Here is a 26,809-nt window from a genome sequence, read left to right on the forward strand (position 1 = left end):
AATTTAGTGCCACACTGACATAACTGCAGACAATAAAGATGCTTAGAAACTGATTGCAAACAAAATCAGTGCCAGTTTTTTTTCTTGTTATTTGTTTGCATCCCTGATAAATATACATTTTTTTAAAAAGAAAGTGGGGTAACATGCTATTAGTTGGTCAAATCAAATACAAATAATAGCCTAATATTATTCTTAATTATTCTGCTTCAACATTTCATTTATCAAGACTAATTCTATGTTCAGCCACACAGAACAGTAGAAATGCACTCTGCTCTGTTTCTATGCTGCAGTCACACCAGAGCAGGATCAACTCTTAACCAACTTAACAGACTTCTGGCGCTCATTTGAATTTAAAAGCATTTAAAGGGGAAAAAAAATTTGATTAGTTGTTTTTACTTTCAAGTTTGTGAGATGGCGTAAAAGCAAATAATCTTTACATTTATTTCTCACTGATGTCTACATTTTTACTTTTAGCAGTTTGATATATAAAGGTCATGGTCTCAGGTTTTTGTATTTTTGCTGATTTGATTTAACATTTTTTAGGAATATGCACCAGCTGAGCACAATGCTGACTAAAACAATAAAAACAAGTGTTAAAGCTAGATTTTGATACAGGGCTCCTGCACAAGACAAGGTCACTAGCTTATGTTGCAGGTTCTGTCATGAGTGATATTGTACTTAAGAAGCACTTCTGCATCCTCCTATATTTCACTGAGCCTGCCCCTGCATCCCACTTTAGAACCTGAGCCTTCATTCACCTGCAAGATGGTTTCTTCTTCAGAGTCATACTTTGTTAAATTGTTTCTTCAAAAAATGTTAAGACACCTGAATGTAATTTTTTCTGGCCTCTAAGTTGTAATGTGACTAGTACACTACTGGGCAACTGATTCGTCAGGTGACAGTTACAGATTATTTCTTGTTCTGCTCCTTAAGGACACAAACCCTCAAATCTTAAACTGATTCAAATTGAGACATTTCAACTAAAATGAATTTTACTACACTATTCCCCCGGTTCAGTAATATAGTTGCACATGTGTAATTATTGAATTTTCTTCTCATCCAGAATTCAGTATCAAAATAAAAAATAAAAAAGGAAAACTGTTGCATGCAATTATTAAATCCTCATTTTACATGATATTCTTAAATGTCCAAATATTATATACCTCAGTGTTCATAGTTCAGGGGGAAAGATTCCGAATTTTTACTTAATTTTACTTACATTTTATCCTCTTCTAGAGATAAGCAAAATGTTTTTTTCATGAGGATTACCTGCCATTGTGATTCTTAAATGTATCACACAGTATAGACTTCAGCATCATGGTGAAGTTTATGCAATAAAATATCTCAAGTGGGTTTGCTTTGTCTCACATCCTATAAAGTTTGCTTACTTTTAAATAAACACAAGTCATCATGCAGCCTTATCTGACTGTTATTGCAATACTATATTGTGTATATTGTACAATCATATTCACTGATAAACATATTTCCAAGCTGGTAACTCATATAACAATAAAACACAGGCAGCAGAGTACAATGAAGAGCATAGTATAAAAGGGCACAGAGGGAGCCAAACAGTTCAAATTATTTATTAGAAATAAAATATGATGATACCAAGGGAGGTCAAGGGACAATTAAATTTGTTGCAGCATGTTAAATGAGTTGCCATAATAAGAGACACAGAGCCAGAGAGTGTATAGTGAAGCTGTGTGTGTTCAGAGCAGCTGGAGACGAGTTTCTCCCTGTGGAAGCAGAGGAACAGAACATTTATCATCGACTTATGAACGACATAAAAATCTAATTGGTTGCTTAGTAGAGACAAATATTACCATAGTATAAAAAATATATGATCGCATACCCTTCCTTGGGTAAATAAAGTAACAGACTTATGATGTATGAAGGAGGTTACACACCTCTCAGGTCCAGCAGCATGTCTCCATCATATTGAGCTAGTCCGACGGAGTGTCTCTGCTCAGTGTCCAGCTCTGTCCACTGCTGCTCAGTGACGGCCCACGCCTGCTCCACACTCAACCACGACAACTGAACTGCACTGAACACCACCTGCCAGACAGATGTCAAACACAAATACTAAATAACTCCTACAGCTCTTCTTTGTTATTAGAGAGCTGGCACTCTGGATGGAGAGACAATTTCCTTTTTGGCATATTGTATTTTTCTTTTTATCATATTTAGAAAATGTCACATATTTAACATAAAAATGCAGAAATGTTGATGTTGCTTTGCACATGGACCCTCTCTTTTTGCTCCTGAGCTATCCCAGTCAAGATGCTATTGTTGCTGCTAGTTCTGCCAGACTGTATGATTTCCTTACATACGCAGCAAGGAAGAATATCTTTTTGCCCTTTAATAAGTGGCAAACCACCTACTGAAACAATGTATGAAGTTAAATGTAACTTCATACATTTATGAAGTTACATACATGTATGTATGATAAATGCAGATTACTTTCAGTTCATTGAGCTAAATAATGTATGATTAACAGAGAAATTTGTGAAAAGTTATGTATCATACAGTATGCCATGAAAGTGTCTCAATTGTATGTATAAATATATATTTTCTTCGTATTAAAAATCTTGACTATAGATACATGTTTTAAATAGTTCTATAAATTGCCAGCTGTTATTGTGCAGGAAAAATATGTAAAATGCATAGCTACCTACAAAGTATACAAATCTGAAAAGATGGCTTACATTTTTCTTAGATAACTGCTATAAACTTGCTACCAAAAGCAAGTTTGTAGTTTGTAAGCTTTTTTCACAGCAAAGATTATGACTTCTCATTGTATGGTATGCACAATAGTTACTAATAACTTTAACGCTGACTCTGCTCTATTCAAGTGTTCCCGAAAGCTATGACGGCATGACGGTGAGCTGGCATGCTCAATAAATACCAGGACCCTGAAACTGAAGCAGCTAAATTGAATTCAGCCATCATTAATTTTATCATTTACACCTGCCCGTTGATTGAGTTTTGCACCATCCTGAACTATATTGCAGTTAATCTCTGCTTCCGACAAACATTTTATAAGACTATACCACTGTTTCCACTACATGGTACCAGCTTGGCTCCAGTACCAGGTACTTTTTTGGATTTTGTTTTCCACTGCAGATAGTATATATACCCTTAATGTAGCTGGACATTGTAGTGACACTGCGTGAAACTCGCGTGACACCATCTTCAACACAGCACTCACAAGAACAATGGACGATATTGAAGGGACGGTGTTCTTGATGGTCCATATGTGGCTGTTTTTCACAGCAAGAAGACATACTTTGTTTCTGAGGGACTGAAGGCAGCAAGATAAAATACTACAACACCAGGAGTGTTTTGTGTTTCAAGTACTCCAATGAATTAAAATACAGTGAAGGAAATAATTCTTTGATCCCCTGCTGATTTTGTAAGTTTACCACCTTACATGAACAGTCCATCATTTTTATGGTAGGTTTATTTTAACAGAGAGAGACAGAATATCAAAAAAAAATCCAGGGGGAAAAAATTAAATAAAGGTTATAAATTAATTTGTATTTGATTGAGTGAAATAAGTATTTGATCCCCAAGCAAAACGTGACTAGTACTTGGTGGAGAAACCCTTGTTGGCAAGCACAGAGGTCAGACGTTTCTTGTAGTTGGTCACCAGGTTTGCGTACATCTCAGGAGGGATTTTGGTCCACTCCTCTTTACACATACTCTCCAAATCCTGAAGGTTTCAAGGCTGTCGCTTAGCAACTCGAAGATTCAGCTCCCTCCACAGATTTCTTATGGGATTAAGGTCCGGAGACTGGCTAGGCCATTCCAGGATCTTAATGTGCTTCTTCTTGAGCCACTCCTTTGTTGCCCTGGCCGTATGTTTTGGGTCATTGTCATGCTGGAAGACCCATCCACGACCCATCTTCAGTGTTCTGGCTGAGGCCAGGAGGTTCTCATCCAAGATTCTACGGTACATGGCCCCATTCATCGGCCCTTCAATGGGATGAAGTCTTCCTGTACCCTTAGCAGAGAAACAGCCCCAAGGCAGAATGTTTCCACCTCCATGTTTGACAGTGAGGATGGTGTTCTTGGGGTCATATTCAGCATTGTTCTGCCTCCAAACATGGCGAGTCGAGTTGATGCCAAAGAGCTCAATTTTGGTCTCATCTGACCACATCACATTCTCCCAAGCCTTGTCTGAATCATTCAGGTGTTCATTGGCAAACTTCAGACAGGCCTGTACATGTGCCTTCTTGAGCAGGGGGACCTTGCGGGCACTGCAGGATCTCAATCCATTATGGCGAAGTGTGTTACCAATGGTTTTCTTAGTGACTGTGGTCCCAGCTCCCTTAAGGTCATTAACAAGATCCTCCCATGTAATTCTGGGCTGATCCCTCACCTTTCTCAGAATCATCTTTACCCCACGAGGTGAGATCTTCCATGGAGCTCCAGAGCGAGGGTGAACGATCGTTATCGTTATCTTGTATTTCTTCCATTTTTCAATTATCGTGCCAACAGTGGTGTCTTTCCCATAAAGCTTCTTGCTGATGGTCTTGTAGCCCATTCCAGCCTTGTGCAAGTCTACAATCTTGTCCCTGACGTCCTTTGACAGCTCTTTGGTCTTGCCCATGGTGGTGGAGAGGTTTGAATGGAAGAGATTGATTCTGTGACAGGTTTCTTTTATATACATAACGAGTTGAGATTAGGAGAACTTTCCTAAAGGGACAGGACTAATTTGAGTGCCTCATGGGCACATAACCGGTCTGTGGGGATCAGAATTCTTGCTGGTTGGTCGGGGATCAAATTCTTATTTCACTCAATTAAATACAAATTAATTTATAACCTTTATTTAATGTTTTTTCCTGGATTTTTTGTTAATATTCTGTCTCTCTCTGTTAAAATAAACCTACCATAAAAACTGTTCATATCTTTGGAAAGGGGTAAACTTACAAAATCAGCAGGGGATCAAATAATTATTTTCTCCACTGTAACTGCAGCTGATATTATTGCTTGGCTATTTAATAATGGCAGGTTTGTGCAGGATGCACAAGTAGGATGTCCCGTATCATGGTGGTGATTCTAGTGATAATTATCTTTGACCAATCAGTAGTCTGCAGAGTTTTCACATCACCTTTTAGTAGCAGCTTAGCTTGCTTGGTACCTTGATGGAGGGGATACTAAAACAAGTGCCAGGTACTATCCAAAAGTTTTGTTCATGGAAAACCAAAAGATAACAGTTACAAGTGAATAGAGTCGAACCAAGTCAAACCATAGCATGCAGTGGAAAAGAGGAATTGAATTACTTTCGAATCACAATTATTGAATAATTAGCTCTGAAATCACAAGTGAAACTCACCGCCATTTTTGTTGGTGGCATCAGGGCAATAGCTTCAGGGGTGATTCCCTTCACTTGTTCTTGTACCAGAGCTGACAGCACCATGTCTTCCAGGCCAGCTGGACACAGAGAAGTTTCTCAAACATTGTAGTCGGATAATTAGTCTTGCTCATATCAAAATGTTCCTACATTTTTCTTGTTTCACTCTCAAGTCTATACCCCCAGGGAGATTTTTTAATTGTACCTATCCATCCAAGAACTGTCATTTCTTTCCCCTGCCCTCCTCAGTCTTTGAGAAAACAATTAAAAAAAAGTTGATCACACAAAAATGTTATACCCCCAGGGATATTATGTTCCACGGTACCTGCCAATGTTCCAATTTCAGTGAAAACTTCCGGTCCCCAAGCACTGACTGGACCAAAGGCCTCAGGTCTGGACAAGCGGCTCGTAAATGCCTCCATCTGCTGTTCTGTGCATGGCAGGGACATCTCCCGCAGGAACAGGACAGCCATACTACAGTTTCAGAAAAAAGATTCAGGACTTTATCCTCCACTGAGGATATGCAAAATGTTTTCAGGAGGTTTGCATGGCTAAGAAATATGTATCAGCCTTCTGTCAACATCTGTTAGCAGGTAAGTTAACTCCTAAAACAACACGGAAATCATTCTGTAACACCACAGGAAGAAATTTTTTACTGTTTCTAGAAGTGCTAAAAGTATTGAATGTCAGATCTTTTTTTAAATATAGTTTTTATGGCTACTTTAGAAAGTGTTGTTGTGCTGTAGCAGGATGTATAATCATATGTTAGGTATTTGACTGACCTGAGGTTGTAAGGGTTTAGTCTTTTGATTTCTGAGGGATACAGACCACAGATCAGATGGCCAAATGTTGCCAGATCAACGTCTGTCAACTGCTCCACTTTTAATTTGCGCTTCCGAATCACTCCTAAAACCACTGCTCTCATCTGAAAGTCAAAGAGGAATATTAAACACACATTAATAGATGTATTAAACTCTTCAGGTGGCTTCATACTTCAAGTTTACCTTTTTAGGGATCCAGTCTGTCAGTGTCCCCAGATGTGCCAACACACCCAGGTCAGTGAAATTGATATCATGCAGCTCTCTGTCTCCAATCTCAGTCACGACCGAGCCCAGAGCCAGCACCTGATCTGCTTTCAGCTCTCTCACTGGACTGAAGGTCTGGATTGGATGAAGAACCAAAACATGCTTCAACCATTGTATTAAAACATTACTCAGCTTTGAAATGGACAGAACTGTTTTTGGTCAGAATTAAGGAAATCTGAAGGGATGATGCATATTGTTACTGACTGAATGAGAGAACAAGTTGTATTTCTCTCAGTGTGGAGGAGAACAATATTAGCTGTGGCAATAACATCAGACAACTTTTTAAAAATCAGAACTAAAAGTCTCTCAACATCCTGTTGTCTTTTGCAGGCAAAGTTTTACTGACCTGCCTGAGTTTCACCCACAGTGCCCGGCGCTGCTCAGAGCTCAGTGAAGCATCCTGACCAAAATCTTCTACACACAGTTTAAGATCCTCCTGTGACATACGGCTCAGCTGAGTGGATGTCCACGCTGAAGGAAACGTACCCTTGATGTCAGCACAGCTTGGCACTGGCACTACTCAGAAAGACATCAGTGGATTCAGAGTGCTGATACAAGTTAAGACATTACACAAATAAAATCATCCATACTCACACTTTAAGTGCAATAATTACGTTTTTGTTAGAGTCATAACACATCTGCTGACCTATTTTCTAGTATTGTACATTTAATTACACCAAGTTTAGTGTTGTATGAGCACTGAAGATAAGCAGACTAAACTTTTTGCCCTCCTACTCCGAGCTTTGACAATCCCACGCATGAGACTCTGAGTCTGCTGACTCTGGCGATGTTGGTCTGTACACCGGGTCTTACAGACTCCCCCAACCACACTGTCCTCCCAGAGCTTTTGACTGACCAGGACTTGCTCCACTGTGTCTTTATTCAACAATGTCTACACAGGGGGAAATTCATGTTACATACCAGTTCAAGTAAAATAGGATACATTTTGTGCATGGGTTGACACTGTTGTGTGCTTACCAGTGGGATAGAGTGCATCTGCTTTGTTGACAGAGAAAACACCAGTCTGCCCAAGTGTTCAACATCTCCAACTTGCCATTTAGATGGCTCCCTAGTAAACAAGCACACACATCTTACTGTTACCGCTGCTTTAAGTCAAGTCAGTTTTTATTTGTATAGGCCAGTATCACAAATCACAAATTTGCCACAGGGGGCTTTAATTTAATCAGTGAGTCAGACTGCAAATGCAATGCTGGAATTTTCCCAGTCATGTATTTTATGTATTTTAGACTGCATGAATTATTCTACTATACTACTATAACACCAATTTTGAATCAGGATTTTCTCCTTCTAAACATTATCTCAAAAGCTACACATGAGTAAGTCTGAAATTTTAGAAAACTGCAAAATTACTTTTATAATCATATCTGTGGTTGTTAATAGTTTGAAATGTGTAGCCAATAGATACCTTTTTTTAAATAATTTAAATGAACCTCTTGACGAATTAATAATCCATGTTTCATAACTACGACAGCAGATAAGACTATATCTTCCTTTACCCCAACAGGTCTTTCTGAGTGAGCAGGGTGCTGATATCTCTCAGCGCCTCTTTAGGAAGGCAGAAGCTTCTCATCTCCTCTAGCCGTAGAGCCAGAGCACCTCTGTCCACCAGAGCCAAACTGTCCCGGTCCAAGAAAGGTAGTAAAGGCCCCAGGAGGTCTAGAGTGTTGCCATCAATAACCCCCTCAGCCTGAGAAGAACCCTGTAGAGCAGCACATACAGTAGAGTCAGTGGGGCTGGATTACAAGGATTTCACATGATATGGCCTCACTTCAATCAATCAATCCAATTGAGTTATCTCAAGGCACTTTTCACTAAGAGCAGGTCTTGGATTGTACTACTTGATTTAGTGAAATGACTGAGGCTGAATCTCTTTCTCCATTTGTTTCGTTCTTTCTTTCTGTGTGTGTGTGTGTGTGTGTGTGTGTGTGTGTGTGTGTGTGTGTGTGTGTGTGTGTGTGTGTGTGTGTGTGTGTGTGTGTGTGTGTGTGTGTGTGTGTGTGTGTGTTTGTGTTTGTGTTTGTGTTTGTGCTTGTGTTTGTGTTTGTGTTTGTGTGTGTGTTTGTGTTTGTGTTTGTGTGTGTGTGTGTGTGTGTGTGTGTGTGTGTGTTTGTGTTTGTGTTTGTGCTTGTGTTTGTGTTTGTGTTTGTGCTTGTGTTTGTGTTTGTGTTTGTGTGTGTGTTTGTGTTTGTGTGTGTGGGTGTTTGACAAGCCTGAACCAACAAATGTGGTTTATTCTTTCTGGCCCATTAATGTGTTTACAAGTCAAATACATGACTCACTACCACTGCTGACGCATGCCCTAATTGAATTCAACCAGAAATAGTAACCCCTCAATTCCGGTTTGCTCTGAATGTTCATGTTGCCAGTTTATCATTTTAATTACCCTGAAGTTAATTTAGGGTATCTGCTTTAAATGAATTATGTTTATTTATTACCTACAACAACTAGTTTGACATCATACTTATCTTATACAGACATGTGTCAACTGTCAATGTTGTAATGATATACAGTAAATATAAAATAAATAGTGTATAGTACATGATAATGTATTACCAGTTCAGTTACGACCTTCTCGGCTAAATTTGCCTGTTTGTAATGTGGCAGTCTGAGGAAGTCAGCAAAATGTGCCTGAATATGGTCCAGAATATCTCTGAAGGATGTGTTGGAGAGGTTCTCTATCATCGTCACTCTAGGGAAAAAACAGAGCAGAGGTATAAATATAGTAACCATTGAATTAACTGTGAAATGTTTATATAAAGTGCAGTTTACATGTTTAATAAGGAGATACTTGCGGTAATGTTGCAGCAAACCAAGAGCTCAAAGCATCAAGGTCAATCTCAGGTTGTTTTCTGAGTTCCTCCACAATACATTTTCGCTGGTAACACAGCCAAAACACATCTGAACTTGTTAGTATTATAAAAACATTTATGTACATGTAACTCTGAAATGTAATTAGCAAAACAGTCTAATGAGTCACGGTTGCATAACAGAGTTTAAGGATTAGAAAGTGTGTGTCCCCACCAGAGCGGGCCTCATGGCTCCAGGCAGCATGCTGACAAACTGAAGCAGCTCCACAAAATCTGTCTCATTGCTCCAGTGCCTCATTAAGTCACAACTCATTCCACCAGCAATATGACCCAGGTCTCTGCAAGCGAAAGAGATGTCATCATTTAAATTGTTTATTGACTGAGTCCTTAACCTGAAAATGACCATTACTGCGTCTACTTGTTTTGAGTGTTCGATTCCCTTCACAGGAAAAATGAAATATCGATTAAAAGCACACATCTGAATTTCCTGGTGCAGAATGGGCCCGACTCACTTCACCGTCTTGCTGGTAATGTTTTTAAATTCGAGGATCCTCTTGAACAGAAGTTGAGCCTGTCCAGAAAGAACAAGTCTCAGGTGTCATTCACCTTAAAACTAATAACATTTTAATAAAATAATCTTAACTAATTTGTCATCAATTTAAGCCCCTTCACTGGAAATCATCTAAGCTGAATGTCTTGCAAATTGCTTAATTAACCAGTAATTGCAATCACACAAAATATTCAATAGACTCATCTAACTTCTCAGTCTCACTAACGATTGAAATATCTAACTTTATATTTATTTAAATATATTTTAGATTACATATGCAGTGGCACAGTATATTTCAGTGCAGAACTAAATTAAAATCTTTATTGATCTGACTCAGGTCTTGTTAGACTGAGAACAGGTGGTGAAAGCAGGCTAATACACTCTTGGTCGTGACAAAATCCCTTTAAGGTAGCCATTATTAATTTATTCTACACTGTTCCAAACTATTGTACTACATCCAAACTAATTAGCTTGATGGCGGCTGAAGCGTATGGAGTATTAATATCCTGAAAGGATCATCTGAAGCATATCCAATGAGTTGCAGATTAACAGGAGATGGTAACATGTTCTTTCTTTTGTAAGAGAACAACTATTGTTGTCATATCAATACAATGCTGAACAGCGCTCACAAAAGTAAGTGAAAAATAAGTAAAATATGCACCTGCTGTGGCGACCAGTTTATGTCTCGGTACAGGCTGATATCTCTCAGGATGTTTTCTCTGTTTAAGGACTCTGTCAGCTTCCTCAGAGGGACGAATGGTAATAGACAATTTACCTGCTGTGTGATATTCTGCAGGTCTCTTTGGAAAGCCTGTTGACACACAATAGAAAACACAGAGAAATTGAAAGATTAAAAGAAACCTTTCTGTTAACTCTAGAGCTTGACTAGAGCTTCTTACACAGTCTATCACTGAAAACTGGTGATGTTGAATTTATCAACTGCCAAAATCTCTCCGCCTCCATTGTGTCTCCTACTCAACAAGTGACAACAAAATGAGATTCACAGCAAATGATCAAGGATGGGTAAACAGATAAGAAAGTGATAGGCGATGTACTCAAGACAGACAATAACACTGTCACCTCCTGCAATGCATTGTATAGCATGGCTCTATTGCCAGGCTTAAGCTCAGTTAGCAAGGCTCTCCAACACTGGCAGTGGGCAGTTTCACTGATCTCAGGCCACTGGAGGTCTCTCAACACAGCAGGGGAGAGACCAGAGTGTAATGGTTTCAGTCTGCACAGTTTTTCCATGGTCAGCTGGCAGGGAGAGGAAAAACACAGTGGTTAGAGTGCAGATGGCTGGAATTCAGCAGAAATATTTTTAAGATGACTACTTACATTGGTGTCCTTTGAAATCTTGGATAACATTTGAAATGCCTGAGGAAAGTATTTAAATTAAAATTAAAACTACACAGTCTTTAGGATTCCAGTATTTGATGTGAAGGTTACATATTTCATCATTGTTCGTCTTCTTCTCCATCTTTAGAAATGGTTGCCTATTAATCATTGGCCTGCAGAACATATTTCAATCAAGTCTGACTTTTCTCACTTATTGCAGAACATGATTGATGCATTTTAGTTCTATGTAGCATCTTTGAGAAAAGACTAATGATGCATTGATTGCCTTGACATATTTTAATCTAATTCATATACAAGTCACTTATATACAGTATCAGCCAAAAGTTTGGACACTTCCTATTCCCTTAAATGTGTGTCCAAACTTTTGACTGGTTCTATATCTTTACGTTTACATTTACACTTGAAGTTTGGACTCAAATTGAAATATTTTAAAATGGTGGAGGGGATGCAACAACTTAACACAAGATAAGAACATCATTAATCCGCATGTGAAGATAAAAAACAAAGGTATCAGGTTGTAGTGGACTTTTGTGCTGACCTGTGCCGGAGAATATCTGTGTAGTCCTGGTTGTGAAAGGACTTCCAAGAGTTGTTGTGTGGGGAGTGACAGCAAGAAGGGGGCCCCTAACTGGGGTAAGAGACCACTGAGGGCAGACAGCTCTGGGGGAGCCATGCTGCTGGCATTCAGGCTCTGAACTGCTGGTATCAACCATGAGGACAGCTATCCAAAAAACATGGTTAAATAGAGCTAGTCTGACATAGTCCAGAACAACACAAAAGACTGTAATTGAGGATAATAATGGTGTAAAAGATTTTCTGTAGATGTCAGTAAGACCATGTGCCCCTCACCCTGCCACTGGCACTGACGAAACCCTTGGAAATGCATTGAGCCAGCTGCTGCCAAAGCGCAGAGGACACAGCTGAGTCCTGTAGAGCTGAATACAGCTCAAATGGATCCAAATAACACGCAAGGACCCCTAACCTGCAAAAAGACATCATCTTTCACTTTTCCAATAATCAAATCAAAAATAAACTTCAAACATAAATCACTTTTTACAAATACAAAGTGCATCATGTAGAAATGAATGACGATTATATCATTATTTGATTACTTAAATATTGAGCTTAGTGCAGAAACAATAAACCATATACAAAGATAGAGCATTAAAACAGATGAAATAGAATTGATTGATATAGCATCACACACTGATACCTAACAAAACCTGTCCTGACTCATCAATACCAACAAATCATCATGTTGGATTTCAAGATGATTCTTGAGTTCCTGTGGGGTCGTGTTAAAGAAATAACACCTATGTCAAGTGTGTTCTCAGACAAATAGCCTTTCAGTACTGTTTAAATACAGTGCAACAGTCAAATACAAAGAAACATCCAGACAAGGACTAAAGCGCTATACCTGTAGTTTGGCCTCTCAGTACTTTTCAGTCATCATAAAAATGGACTGTGTAAGTCTCACCTCAATATGTCATCACTGGTCAGATTCTTCTTCTTGGTGAAAAGTGTCCGAAGCACATGGCGCCCCCTTACACCATCCAGACTACTGTTGCCTAGCAACTCCATCAGTGGAGCAAGCTAAAGGAGACAACAGAGTTCACATCATTCACAAACTACTTGCTGTAAGTGTCCCAATCAAAGGCTATTTAAAAAAATACCTGACCATATCTGAAATGACTGATATCAGCAAAAGATGTACAATAAAATTGCCTTCTAACCTGTTGTGACGTCAGCTGTTGAAAATGACTGACTGGAAGGTAAGGCAGAAGTGGGAGGATGGAACTGAGGAAGTATGGTGGCCATGTAGGTACATCACCCAATACACTTGACTGCAGGAGTCTCTTCACAAAGGCCTTTTTCTGCAGGGACTTCATCCCTGAGCTGTGGTCACGAATAGCCGTCAGCCTTCAGAGCAACACAGAGGCAGTTAGCATCAAGAGGACACTGATTAATTTTAGATCGAATATGACGATATGTTGGGTCAGCAACTTTACACGCTGTCGTTGACGATCAGGGAGGCTGGGAAGCTCATGATGTCAGATACAGACATGAAGGGAATGAACTGAGACAGGTCCACGAACAGTTCTGGGGTCACTCGGGGGAATTTATGAATAAAGGCAGCAGTCATTGTTTCCATGGCCTGCAACTCTTTTTGAGAGGCCTGACAGAGAAAAACAAAAGAGCAGGATCAGAAATGGATGTGTATTCAAATACACTGTCTTAGTAAAAGTAATATACTAATGTCAAAGATCTGTGAGGGGTAGAAAAAACATAAGTAAATCAAGTAGCTACATTAAAAAGAGGAAGTGTCACTGATATATGTTAACTGATGTGTTATTTTTGGGAGTTTTTAAACAAACCTGGGTGGTTTCGACTTGCAGCTGATCCCAACTTTGATGCATATGGGAGAGAAATCTCTTTACTGCGTCTTTTTCAGCGGACATCACCAGAGTGCGAATGCTGTCTCTTGGCATCAGGAAGTACTCCTGGTGACATAAAATTACTCACCTGAATACAAAGTTCAGTGAGTCAATCTGTGGTGAAGGGTTAAATTTGAATGTGGGCACACAGCCCAGTACCTGCAACAGAACCCTGAGAGCAGATGAGTTGTCGTCCTGTTGAATGAGGTCCCACAAGACGGGCTGATGTAACAACAAAAAACAAGTTATTGATTCCTTGTGTGTGTGTGTGTGTGTGTGTGTGTGTGTGTGTGTGTGTGTGTGTGTGTGTGTGTGTGTGTGTGTGTGTGTGTGTGTGTGTGTGTGTGTGTGTGTGTGTGATTGTGTGTGTGTGTGTGTGTGTGTGTACAAGAGCATTTGTGTATGTATATATGTGTCATCTTACACTGAAGCAGCTCAGCAGATCTTCCTTGAGAGTGACGTTACGCTCTCTGCGGAGGAAGACCCCCACAGTGTGAAGGATGCTCATGGAGGCTTCTGGCTGTAGCGTGGCCCAGGATGTGTTGTCAAGGAGACTAGAGAGGAGGATGGCCTGACCCAAACCTTGCCTCGCCTCTCTTTCCCCCTCGTCCAGACCCGAAGAGAGGCCTACCATGAAGTCCAAGACTCGTAACACATATCCAAGTGCCACTAAAAAACCCTCATTCTCCCCTCCCTCAACCTCACATACACTCAGCTTGTGTAAGACCTCTACCAGCAGCGGGGCTGGGTCCACACACAGCTGCGATGTGTCAAACTGATACTGCGCTGGGAGGATGTCAAAAAACCTCTGCAGGAGGCACTTCCTGTCCTCAAATTCTGCCTGCAGATCATCACAGAAAGCAGCAAACTGGGGCACTGATCTCAACAGCTGATGGTAGAGTGAAGCGTTTAAACAAATGTACTCTCTCAATCCATGAGTCTTTCCACAGAGCTCCAGGAGGGTGGAGTTGATGAAATGATGCACAGCCCACTTCCTGTACTGACAAGTATCCTCAATGGTGTTAACATGGGAGAAGTTGTTTATTTTGGAGCAGTATGCTGCGGTCCAGCTGCCTTCTGGAGAGGACTGGTGTGAGTCTGGAGACTCTCTCCCACACAAAGCTAAAATAAGGGCAGAGTTGTTGGGCAGGAAGCAGTGCCTGAAAGCCTGGGCACTGAGCGACCTGGTGCCCAACTGAGCCAGACAGTTTTCGTCAAGTTCTGGACTTCCTATCGCCTCACCTGACAGCTGCACGCATAACTCGTCTATACTTGTCTGGTTAAAAAAATTGTAGTTCTTTGTCACTGCAGCCTGCAAATATTAAAGTCAGAATAAATAAGCATGAAGTAGAAAAAAATTAGCAAATACATATGTACAAATACATATGTGAAGCATATGACTTCAGATATTCAGCAAGAAGTTTGCAGACAGCATTATTCAAAGGTGCAATAAATTACATTGAGCCTCACTGGATGTCAGCAACTATTTGCTATGTAAAGATATAGTGGCGTAATAGCGACTGGAACAGAGAATTAAGCTACACTACCTCTGTTTGTGTAGTTATCTGAGCTTCTCTGTTCTTTGTTTTGGTAGCCGTACAGGCCGTGCATGCATATTAGTGCATGTGAGTCCCTATGTGTCCTCCACGTCCTTTTCCAAGATGGCATCCGTGTCATAAACATTCTCACATTGCAACTAAACAGTACACTAAAATATGTTTCTGAAAACATTTGAGGTGAGACATAGGCAATACAGTAACAGAATATTCATTCGTATTTGATCAGCACTGCCTAGTTTGAGAGTTTAATCTGAGTTTCGTGAGTTATCAGCTTTCTTTTTTCCCCCTGACTTTATTGAGTTAACAATATACACGTTTGTTTTGGTCTGAGATGTCGTGCTATAGTATGACATCTAGTGGCTGAATGTCTTGAATTGCAACTTTAAGGATGGTGATTTTTTATATTTTTCTTATTGTCAACAAATCTCATGTACAGAGCCAAACCAGCAATGAATTCTATCCTATGATGTATCCATCGACGATATATTGTGTTCCTCTGTGCCATAGACCTCCGTTGTTGTACAAAAACTAGTAAAAACACATCAGAGAGCCACATCTCTGCACTTGGTGACATTTTCCTTCACCCCTGAAGAATATGGGCACAGTAGTTTGTTTTGGAATGACTAAAAACAGCAATCACGTTTTCAGTCTCTGGAGAGTAGTAATACAAACAGACTAAACATGTGAGCGCTGTTGTTAGTCTTTAGGGCCCTTCCTGAACAAGCTGTCATTGCCCTTGAGGCAAAGGAACATGTCACACAGTGCAGTGTGGCTTATTGATGTGTTTTAATAGTTTTTTGACAACAATGGAGGTCTAAAGTACAGAAAAATAAGATGCATACGGTTTTGGATACACACACCATTCTTGTAAGTAGGATGTGTTCATTGTTGGTACGGCTCTGCACAAGAAAAATATAGAAAAGTGTCAGCCTCAGAAAATTGTCAACCTTATTCATTAAAGCCAATTAAGAGCAAGTGTTTCGTCATAAATAAATAAAAAGTCATCCTCACCTGATGTGCTCTTTGCAGCCAGAAAGAGGAGTTGGCACACACTGTGTTGTTGAATTCATGTGCAAAGAACTCACTGCAGACATGAACCCAAAGAAAATCCTCCTCAGCAGCAGACAGGTACCAAGCTGCATCAGAGCACGTGGCATGCAGGTCGAGCCCCATGTCAGCCACTGCAGGGTTAACTGACCCGTTCCCCCTTTCAAACAGTTTACAGTAGAGGAACACAGTGAAGTTGGAGACGCCTGACAAGCCAGGGATGGATTCATTGCACGCTGCCTCCAGAATTTCTGCAGTGGTGGAGTACTCCATCTCTTTCTGTTGGTCGCTTTCTATCGTTCTCCCTGGTTGTGGCTGGTGGAGCTCAGTGTTGAGTGGTGTGGTAGAGAGTTTATGAAGGCGTTTTCGTTTGGAGATTGTTTGAGAGGATGATGCTGTTTTAGGAGTTGAGTGGGCAAGTGTTTGCCAGGACATAAGTTTGTCTCCTTCAGTGGATGGGCAGGACAGGAATTGGAGTGTGCTTGGAAAACCCTGAGAGCTAATGCCCAGAGCCTGGGAGTTCCACGTCACATTATGTCTTATACCCCTACATATGCATGGACAGATGGGAACAATGATGGTTTGACTTTGCTAACAATTTACTGCCAAATATGTAAACTGCAATGATACAGTTATAAAGTTATATTCCTAAAATATCTTACCATAAGATCAGCTGTCTCAGGTCACCTTCAGAGAGACAAATGAAAAGCAAATATCAATTGAAAATCAAAGTGAAGGAGAGGTGGAAAAAGCACCTGGAAGCACCTGCAGTATACACAACTATGCCTGACGCAACAGTGCCACTCAGCTAACAAAGCCCAAGATATAAAGTTACTGACATCAATGAGAGGATAAAGAGATTAACCGGGCTAACAACAGATGCTTTCAGTGACCAGGATGATTAAAAATATTTGAAAGCGGTGTCAGTCACTGTCACTTATCTCTGTCTTTCAGGTGAAACCAGGGCCAACCTTACAGTTTCTTTACAAAGAATTCGCTTTGCGAATGACATACAATACATGATTTACAGCACCTGTTCAGTGAGAAGAGCCACTGGGGCTAAATCTTGAGGAGTGGCACACAACAGCTTTTTGTCTAATAATGAGTTATTGTGATTGTGCAACAACCTCTTAGCACAGCTGCTCCACATACTTACCGACAGTGCATCGTCCTTGCGCGTTGGGCTGTGGCACGTCAACCATTCTGCTGACGTCATCGAGCATGGCCATGGTAACTCGTGACACTTTCTTTCTCAGGTTACTGTAGACAGAACTACCTACTCTATGCAGGAGGCCTCTTCTTAGCCCATCCAAACTTTGAACAAGGGCTAGATTTTTCTGTGCCAAGTGGCCTCCTCTCTCACCTCCACCTGAACGTGATAATGCCTGCAGGAGTAAGCTTTGCATGGAGTCTGGATCATCCTCTGTGGCCATCATATCTTCCAGAGAGGCATTTCCTGATGACCCATCCTGCCTCATGGCCTCAGGAGGCAAGCTGAAGGGCTTTAAACGTTCAAATGCGCTCGAGCCCCTTTTGTGCTCAGCACCTTCCCCTGCTGGATGTAAACTGACCACAGGCTTCCAGTTGCGTGTTTCTAGGAAACGCAGTAGTTGCTGAAGCCAGCTGACACTGAAGGCACAGTCACTACGGCCCTTCAGTGCGCAGATGAAGCCCTGCAGTCCTGCACTGGCCTGGCCATATGTCCCACTGACCAGACCCTGTAGTGCGGCTTCTAGTACGGCACTCACTGTCCTCCAGTTCTGTGATAAGAAAATCAAAAGAGGCCTTTGGGGCTGACGCTCTGATAGAGAGATCAGACTCTGCAGCAGCCCCAGGAGCCAGTCCCAATGTGGACTGCCTCTCAGGGACAAAAACCAGTCCTGCACTCTGACACTGGGTCGGGGTGGTACCTGGCCATTCCACTGGTTCAGAGCAGCACTCCCTTCAGACTGGAGAAAGAAATGTAGCACCTTCTCCCACAGCTGCTCCTCATCTGGCTCTGCCGGCACCTCCTCTAGCTCAGCACCCATCTCTTGGAGGTACTGAGATATGTTATACAGGAAGCCAGAGAGACGGTGTCTGTCAATTGGCTTGTTTAGTGAAGGCAAGCTCTTGCTGGGAAATAGACCAAGTGTTTTTAGGCTCCCCATGATATTTCTCACCCAAGGGTGTACAGGTGGGTCTTTACTGTTTTCTGGAGGAGTATTATGAGGACTCCAACCACCTCCTTTACTCCATTTTGAAATAAGCTCCTTAAAAATGGCATCTCTTTCATCCTGTTTACCCCCTCCTAAAAAAAGTCCCATTAAAGACCACTAATGTTAGCTTTTTTTAATAAACACATGTAGAAATAAAACACACAAATAATGCGTTTAATGATGTATTTTATGTGGTCCACTCACCTGTCTTCTCAGATGATCCTTGTCCAAGTAAAAGAGCACAAACTATGATGCTTGAGAATCTAAGAGTGGCCATCCCTGGCCCTTTCTCTGCAATCTTCATCTCATGCCAGCATGCACAGTGACACAGTGGTGTCACATTTTTCTCTTCAGAGCTCTTTCCAATTGATATAAAAGAAGAAGAAAAAAAAACATTTTAACTCTTCTCCTTTTTTAATTTTCAATGATGGGAGGACCCAAGGAGAAACGTACCTCACTGGAGAGCGGAATCAATTAAACCTTAATGACTGGTCACCACATCACCTTACCACTTTCACTGCATGGTTAATAAAACAAGTACCAGCAATGTACTTAACTTATGAAAAACTATAAAGTAAAAATTAAAGAAAGATGATGCTGAAATGGAGCGGGAAGAATTCCAAAAGATAAGATTAATATAAGGAAAGACATAATCCATAAACACATAGTTCTTATTCTTACAGAGATCACAAGCTCACATTAACAGTCAACAATACTTTTGTTTCAATTCATTTGTTTGTTTAAAACATTTTTATGTAAATTTGAAATGTCAGTGATCACTTGCAATAATGGAAATAAAAAAAGAAAAATATTTTTAGAAACTCACCAACAGTTACAATCCATTAATTTCTGTGCGTGTCCTTTCAAGTTTTTGCCAGCATCTGTAACTTGGAGGTAACAACATATTCAGAGCTGACCTCTTTCTGAAAGGCGCTCTCTGTTTCACCATCACTCTGACTTTCTCTACCTTCAACTCTCTCCTTCTGCACCCCTCCCACCTGTGTCTTCTGTCTCTCTCTGTGCTTTTAGCTGTTTGGGGCACTTGCCTTGCTGTCTCTGGGGTTTAGAGTTGATGCTTGGCTTCATATTTCATGAGTTATCTTGCAGTGCTACGGTGTGGTAGTTGACTATTTTCTGTCACATTGCACAGTAAAGAAGAGACTGCAGTATGGTCTGTGTCTCTTAAAAATGGTAAGTGGTGATTAGGATATGCTGCACAGTCTTTTACTTATATTTGGATGTACAACAATATATTGTTTTTTTTCTCCATTTCAGTATTTTGGAGTTTCATGGGGTTATAAGGAGGTCACAGCACTCAGCTAGGTGCTCAAACAAGGTGAAAATCTGGATCATGTTAATCACACCCAGGATATCCCATTCTCTAACTGTCCGATGTCCCCCACTGACTAATTCTCTATTGAGCCGTCTCTCAGCTGGAACTCATCTTGTGACTTTGGGTTTGTTTGGGGGTGTAGTCTTACCGACTGGGCCAGGCCAGAAGGACTGTGCAGGCTGTCACTGTTTAGACACATTTATCCCTCAGTCAGGCAGTCTTACAATTGAGCCCTGTGCAAGGGCACAGCAGCAGGCTCCCCAGAGTCAGACCACTGTCTACAGGCCCTGAAACCCTAGAGGGCTGAGTGAAAGGACCACCCCCTCCCTCCACTTGCTTTAGCTGTATGATACTGTGGCTTGCACAGGGACAATAACTTCCTCCTGTATTATTGATACAGCAGGGAACAGCAATCACTCAGTGCAGCAGGGCTCGATTCACCATGAGAAACTGGATCCACCCCATACGTTCCTCCTGTCTCTGCTGGAAACTCAGGCACAGCAGCAGGGAAATCAGCTGGTGAAACTAGCTGTTGAGATTGCAATTCTTGGTTTAATTCCAAGGTTAAGTCTTCTCCCCATACAGACATGTAATTAACTAAAATTACCTCAGTGATTGGAAATAAATGAATGGCATTCCAAGTTAGGGTGATCAGAGCTTTTTTTGTTTTTTCATTTAGAGAAACAATTACAACTGGGACTATCACTATATATAACTATAATATATAAAGGACTGTAATTATTCAACTGTCCATCAGAGGCTTTACTCAACTTGCATCATGTCCTCATAGCACACTTTTAAAATGCTTAATTAATAACTGCTAGTTGAGAGTTAAGATCATGCACGGCTTCCCCAGAAGTAAAAATGGCCAATGCTCCTTATTCCCTTGGCGAGACTTGAATGAAGCGCTAGTGTATTTTAGGACCACCGTGTGACTCAGTTAATTGAAAAAAATCAATGCAAAGCTTGGTGTTAGTGGCTCATGGTCAGTGAAGCAGCAATAATACTTCATCTTAATTTCTCATTTGTGTATTCAGGAGCATTAATAAGGTACATACATATTCAAAGAGGATGTTCCATTGTGCTTCACAAACAAAGAAAAGCACAGACCAAAAAAATCAAACACACAAAAACAGCACACTGCAACCAAACAACAATACAAACAAATACATGATTAAAAATAAAAATAGGGGAGGGGAGAGAACATTTGGGTTGTATAAGATTGAAAACCTGCAAAAGTGTTTTTGTCTTACTAAATTGATTTTGAATCTCTATAAAATACATCTTTTTTTTACCAAGTACACCAAAACCTTCTGTCCCCTTTAGAGCTGAAATGATTAGTTGATTAATTGATAAATCGATCAAAAGAAAATTACTCAGCAATTATTTTCATAATGATTCATAATTTAGTCACTACAAATGCAAATCTTCATCTCTCTTCATGCCATGTCAACGTTATATGTGGCAACTTTCAGAATTTCTTTATTCCGTAACAATCCATCTAGAAAAAAAAACAGAAATGAAAAGTGCAGAAAAGTAAGTGGACAGTGACACCTGTTGCCCAGTAATTGAAATCAAACACTGGACAATAACATTAACAACGTTCCTTCTACAGGAAGGACATAAAAAATTGATCTGAAACCCAAACTCCTGTAACTGTATTCAGGTTCAGCACATATTCAGTCTCCCACATAGATCAGGAATCAGTCATGATTGAAAAAACTGGTATAGGATAAACTGGTTCTGGTAAAGTGATTTAGCTACAGTATAAGTACCTGCCATCTCAGCTGCTAACTCTTGTGAAATTCAAGTGTCTTTTAAATAACACATTTCACATGTAAATAATCCAAATGAACTTATTTTTAGACAAGCTCAAATGGACACAAAAGCTTAAAGAACACATTTTGTCTGGAGATACTACATATTATGTTTGCTGTATGGAATTGATTTCTTTGCATACATTAATCAGCCTAAAAGGTAATATAATTAAGGTATTACAACCTTTATATCTGTCATATGCTGTAGTCTAATGCAGTCAAATGTAAAATAAAGTTCAATCTGTTGTAAAGGGTTCAGTCTTTGGTTAGTTAGTTTGTTCCCAGACGCAAAGCAAAACTCCTCTCAACAGGCTTTACACAGAGCTCCTCCACAGGGACTCCACACGCTCTTTGCTTTGCCTCGTTGATCAGCAGCAGTTCCTTACGGGCCTGCCGGATGCACAGTTGTTTCATGTAAGTATGAATGTCACTATGCAAATAAACTAGATCAGTATATATTGAACACATGTAGTTACATAGAGATCAGTGAAACAAATGCATGACAGCACTTTCAGAGAGTATATAAAGTACTAACCTTGGAAATCTTTGCTCTTTTAAACTGTAAGTCTTTAATGGAGTCATTGCTGGAGTCAATATCTTCCTACAAGTAAAAACATGTTTATTTTATGTTCTTGTACAGACAGCAGGACAATATGGTGAAAATACACATTGCAACTTAAAAATGTTGCTTCAAAATGTTTCTTTTAAAATGTTCAAAGATGTAAGAACTAATATGTAAATATATGTAAATACCAATATCAGAGATAAAGAGAAAAAGGGCATCAATGACTGTTGCTGGCAGAGGAGGAAACAGAAGGGGGTAAACAGCAGTACCTTAATTCTGTTTGTGATCCCACAGAGGGCAGTTTGGTCTATGTTAGAAGCAGACAGCACTGAGGAGAGCTGAGACTGCTTCTTCTCCAAGCTGTCTGTCACGGTTTTCAGACTCTTTTCCAGCTGCATGATCTTCAAACCTACATTTTGCTGCACTTTCTGAACGTTCTGAGTGAATGTCTTGTACAGCTCATCCCTTTCCAGCTGAAGCTGTGTGACACAGAAGTATGTGTGAACGCACACAAAATCCGATGCAAATATATTCACATTGATAGCCACAAGCATAGGTATTCGCCCCTTAGCTCCTTTACCTTGCTGAATTTCTGTTCCAGTACTGCATATTCACTTTTCCGCTCAGTCAGCTCCTTTACTTTCACCTCTTCACCGGGATCCTGTCAAAAACAGCGTCACAAATTAACTTGTCCGTGTCACTTTTCGGTATGCTATGTGTCAGTTACTAAGACGCACACTATGCAAAGCACCCAGTAAGGCACTGGTAGCAATAAATATAAATGCACAAACTGTAATGGGAATTTATTAAATATCTACACAATATAAACGCACAGCAACCTTTTTTTGCAGAGAGAATTTCATCTTTTCCATGACTTCAGTTTCCTCTTTGACCTTTGTGAGAAGATCATTGAGATGCTTGTTACTCTGCAGAACACCTGGCAGGTCCGTTTCCCTCTGTTTCGCCTTCATGCTTTGAATTTTTTCCTAAGAAAAGCCAATAAAAACATAGCGTGAAACAAGACATAACTGCAACTAGTGCAACAGAAAATTTGCTGTCAACAATTCAGATTATTTGTTACATTAAACATATTTTCAACAGAAACAAATGTATTCTTGACTGTTAATGTGAACCTGTGATCTCTGTAAGAATCACAACTGTGTGTTTATAGATTATAAATGTCTCCTCATATTAATTATATGTCACTTTGTACGAAAAATGTCCTGTGTTCTGTATAAATTGAATCGAACATCTTTGAGTTTTTAACTTTTGGTCAGACTAAACAAGAGTTTTAATGGTGTCAACTTGAGGTCTAGGAAATCTTGACATTTTTCAGCATTTTAGAGATAAAACAATGAATCTATTAATCGTCAAAGTAAGAATCCAAAATGAAAACTAGGACTAAACAAATCACCTGAGGTCACTGTGTGTGGGTATACTTATACCTTCAGTGAAAGATTTATATCCAAATCCTGCTCCATGTCTTTCACGAGTGTATTGAGTTCACTCAAAATGGCTTCATGGTCTCTGATAAGAGTGGTCATGTGGTTGTTCCCAGAATCTTTCTCCTCACTGGTTTCATTTTTGCTAATGTTGTCCAGCTCCTGTTGCCACAACTCCACCTTTCTCTCATACTTATCCTGAATTTCTACTCAAATAGTGAAAAACAAAATTATAACTCCAAGTTAGTTTAAAAGAGCACAAGTGTTGAATTCAAATTAGTAAAATTAGTTATTTACCTGCGAGCTGCTTCACCCAGCTGTTCCGTGTTTTAGTCATTTCTTCATCATGTTTCTGTTAACAACCAAAATTGTGTTTATGGCAATGATAATTACTTATAGACATTAAATCCACAGATTTGTGTATCACTCACAAGTTCGAGCTCCTTGACAAGGGTTTCAATGTCGAGCTCCTGCATGTCCACCTTGATGCTCGCCATTCTCTTATGAAGCTTGTTCTCTAACTGTTCTTGTTCCTTCTGCATCGCGTCAGCAGACATTAAACCATCTGCTTTCAGTTCAGAGATCGTGTTCTGGTGTTCACACAGGAGGTGCTTCATCTTCTGTGTATAGACCTAGCAGGACAGAATGATAAAATCCATTCACCTATTAAATCTGTCTGCAGATAATCTTAGTTTGCCAAAATTAAGAGATTTAATTTTATTCTACACCAGTTTGTCAGTCCAGTGGCCCTTAAAAATGTGATTAGTTCATTTTACATTCCAAGCCAATGATCAGTGTCCTACCTTTAAAGAACCTTTTAAATGGGACAGCCTTGTTTTTGGTTTAGATGTATTCTGGCTAAAGACTTGGTAAAATCGAGCCCTTGATTTTGGGCACAGCTTGTAGCTATAGCTGTGTATCTATCTATTAAACTTACCTTGATCTCTACTTGGTGGCGTCCTTCATCATCCTCAATTTCCTTATCCAAGTTTTTGCGTTCAGCCTTGGCTTCCTCCAGCTGTCTTTCTGTGATCTCCCAAAAGGTGTGTATCTTGTCCCTCTCCAGTTGAAAGTAGTTTCTCTCCTCCCTCTCTCTATCCAGCTCTTCTCGCAAGCGCACAATGTGCTCTTCCAGCTGCAACACAGAAATCCACCTCAGTGTGTGGGCATACATATCTGAACTTAAAAAATGTATGTCTGGCAGCTTTCATTTGTTTTTCAGTTTTTACTGTAACAACCTGCTGTGGCTTATTACCAATTTTTTCTTTAAGGGACACAATTTTTCAAGTCTGTCAAAAAGCAACAGTAAGGTGCCCATATACACTGAAATATATTTTTCTTACTGTCATTCCTCCTTTTCATATTGATGAATAGAAAATCCCTCCATACTGCACTTACAATTTAAGTTATGGAGGATCAAAATCTACACGCCCCCTTCTGTGCAAAAATGTACTCTACTGTAGTTTATAGTTTACAGGTGCTAAAAGTCCAGTTATCTTTGCCTAAGCTGTCTCAATTTTGACATCTCTATTTTAAACCGGTCTCTTGTGAATCTTCCAACTACATTGCTGGAATACCCCTTTAATTTCGAGATTACTTTGAGCTGTGAGCTTTTCTTTTCTGCTGAAATAAATAAAATAAAAAACACATCTTTAAACACAGTCACAGTTCAGCTCTGACCTGCTCCTTGGACAGCTCCTCCTTGGTAAGGCCATCTATTAGTGTAGGCGTCCTTGTCTTTGCAGGCTTTTTACTTGAGCCTTTGTTTTTCGGTGGCTGGACAGAAATCAACGCATTAGCAGAAGATTACAATGGCGTATTTCTTTTATGTTGTTATTATAGCTCACAACATGAGAGACACAAACTAGGGCAAGCAGAATATGAAATTCTCACACCAGCCAAGTTAAGGTTACCTCCATGGGTGAATATATTACAATAAATTCATGGTAACCTTATAAGGAATACCGTTTTTGATGTATAGATTTAAAAAACTATTTGCTCACCATTACGTATGTTTAAATTGCACAAAAAACACGGAAACCATGCGATGTTTAGATAGTTTAGAGAGAAAGCGTTAACACATCAGCCAGAGCTCAATCTAGTCACAAACATGTGTCGCATAGCAACAGGACCACGTGGTTACCTTTTTTGTGCCATAAACGTCCAGCAGAGGGCGCGCTGAGCTGCGTCATCACTATTACAACAGGGAGGAATTCCATGAATGAATTCATTGTGGTGTTAAAAATGAATTGTGCTTAAAGAAAACATATCATTTACGTTCTAGTTTTCCAAACGTCCCAACGGTAAAAATCAAACTGTCTACCTAAACCAGTGAGTTTGAAAGGTGCGTTTGGGGACCAGAAGGGTCCCCAGTTTAAAGGGGAATTATTTATTTTCACTACAAATCCATCTATAAATAACACAATGACAGAATGTATGACTATTTTGGTCATTGGTTTCATACACTTTCTGAAATAAAACAACTTAAAACAAAAATCTTATCAAATGGGATCTTTAGTCTAATTTGTGTCAGTTTAGGGGTACTTGAAGGAGAAAAGTTTGAGAATGGTTTCCCTAAGCTGTAAATAAATTAGTTTTTAAGTAAACATGTGTTTTACAGCTGACAATCATAAAGTCTAAACTAAAACAAAAGTATATATTTAAACTAATTTAAAACCAGTTTTGAGCAACCATTTTATAAAAATACTCAACATGGCATCTTAACATACATCTACCTTTTGCACTGAGCATCACTGATTTACTGTCACACACTGCATATGTAGAAAAACTGATCCCTTGATTTGTAGTTTAGTTTCTGAACTGCAATCCTTCTATAAACAGCTTGTTTTGATGAGAGCTAAAAACCAAGATAATATAATAATATAATGACAAGACAGTAGATGCGATTGTAATCAATCAAAATAAACTTAATTTCACATAAACTTACCCCAGACACCTAATGCCTTCACACTTGTACTATCTAAAACACACACATAGTGCTATGCTTTCTGGCATACAAGTGCTTCTTCTGAAGGAGGTTAAAGAAGGAATTGCACTGCATACTGTTCAGAAACTTGCTCCAAGGCACTTCCTAACATGCATGCCCTCCACACATGCCCTGTCTAGAGTACACACTACAGTTTTCATGAATGCCAGTTTTTTGTATTTACTGGACAAAATCTTTTAAAAACAGAAGGAGCTCAGTCAGTATAGTATTTTTATGCAGTAGTCT

The 26,809-nt window shown here is 39.8% G+C and overlaps 2 protein-coding genes across 2 annotated transcripts; both read right to left on the reverse strand.

The window, feature by feature from the left end:
- Positions 1 to 1,650: 1,650 nt before the first annotated feature.
- Positions 1,651 to 18,724, reverse strand: LOC133980264 (stereocilin). Its single transcript, XM_062418936.1, has 29 exons — positions 18,625 to 18,724; positions 17,379 to 18,512; positions 16,885 to 16,909; positions 16,187 to 16,769; positions 14,041 to 14,928; positions 13,776 to 13,838; positions 13,557 to 13,682; positions 13,191 to 13,357; positions 12,915 to 13,101; positions 12,659 to 12,774; positions 12,031 to 12,163; positions 11,720 to 11,902; positions 11,161 to 11,199; positions 10,903 to 11,079; positions 10,484 to 10,633; positions 9,785 to 9,843; positions 9,487 to 9,610; positions 9,258 to 9,340; positions 9,019 to 9,154; positions 7,962 to 8,164; positions 7,423 to 7,513; positions 7,165 to 7,336; positions 6,791 to 6,960; positions 6,364 to 6,519; positions 6,142 to 6,284; positions 5,685 to 5,833; positions 5,342 to 5,439; positions 1,911 to 2,058; positions 1,651 to 1,739 (listed from the first exon to the last, which is right to left on the reverse strand). The coding sequence occupies exons 1-29, from the start codon at positions 18,722 to 18,724 to the stop codon at positions 1,651 to 1,653; spliced, it is 5,892 nt and encodes a 1,963-aa protein (XP_062274920.1).
- A 3,116-nt stretch (positions 18,725 to 21,840) lies between these two features.
- gas8 (growth arrest-specific 8) lies at positions 21,841 to 25,496 on the reverse strand. Its single transcript, XM_062428328.1, has 11 exons — positions 25,491 to 25,496; positions 25,258 to 25,353; positions 24,515 to 24,712; positions 24,009 to 24,209; positions 23,875 to 23,929; positions 23,581 to 23,783; positions 22,975 to 23,121; positions 22,716 to 22,796; positions 22,405 to 22,614; positions 22,106 to 22,171; positions 21,841 to 21,960 (listed from the first exon to the last, which is right to left on the reverse strand). The coding sequence occupies exons 1-11, from the start codon at positions 25,494 to 25,496 to the stop codon at positions 21,841 to 21,843; spliced, it is 1,383 nt and encodes a 460-aa protein (XP_062284312.1).
- Positions 25,497 to 26,809: the final 1,313 nt, after the last annotated feature.

This window comes from Scomber scombrus, chromosome 1, assembly GCF_963691925.1.
Source record: "Scomber scombrus chromosome 1, fScoSco1.1, whole genome shotgun sequence".
NCBI classification, from domain to species: domain Eukaryota; kingdom Metazoa; phylum Chordata; class Actinopteri; order Scombriformes; family Scombridae; genus Scomber; species Scomber scombrus.

What these genes read in the sequence shown, in the direction of transcription:
- gas8 (XM_062428328.1), bottom strand. An exon ending in GGATCACAAACAGAATTAAG is followed by an intron (nt 22,172 to 22,404) that starts GTACTGCTGTTT and finishes TTTTACTTGTAG; the next exon opens with GAAGATATTGACTCCAGCAA. An exon ending in AAAGAGCAAAGATTTCCAAG is followed by an intron (nt 21,961 to 22,105) that starts GTTAGTACTTTA and finishes TGCATCCGGCAG; the next exon opens with GCCCGTAAGGAACTGCTGCT.
- LOC133980264 (XM_062418936.1), bottom strand. Translation starts at nt 18,724, where the DNA reads ATGAAGATTGCAGAGAAAGGGCCAGGGATGGCCACTCTTAGATTCTCA. An exon ending in ATCTGCTGAGCTGCTTCAGT is followed by an intron (nt 13,839 to 14,040) that starts GTAAGATGACAC and finishes TTGTTACATCAG; the next exon opens with CCCGTCTTGTGGGACCTCAT. An exon ending in TCGGAGTAGGAGGGCAAAAA is followed by an intron (nt 6,961 to 7,164) that starts GTTTAGTCTGCT and finishes CTTTCTGAGTAG; the next exon opens with TGCCAGTGCCAAGCTGTGCT.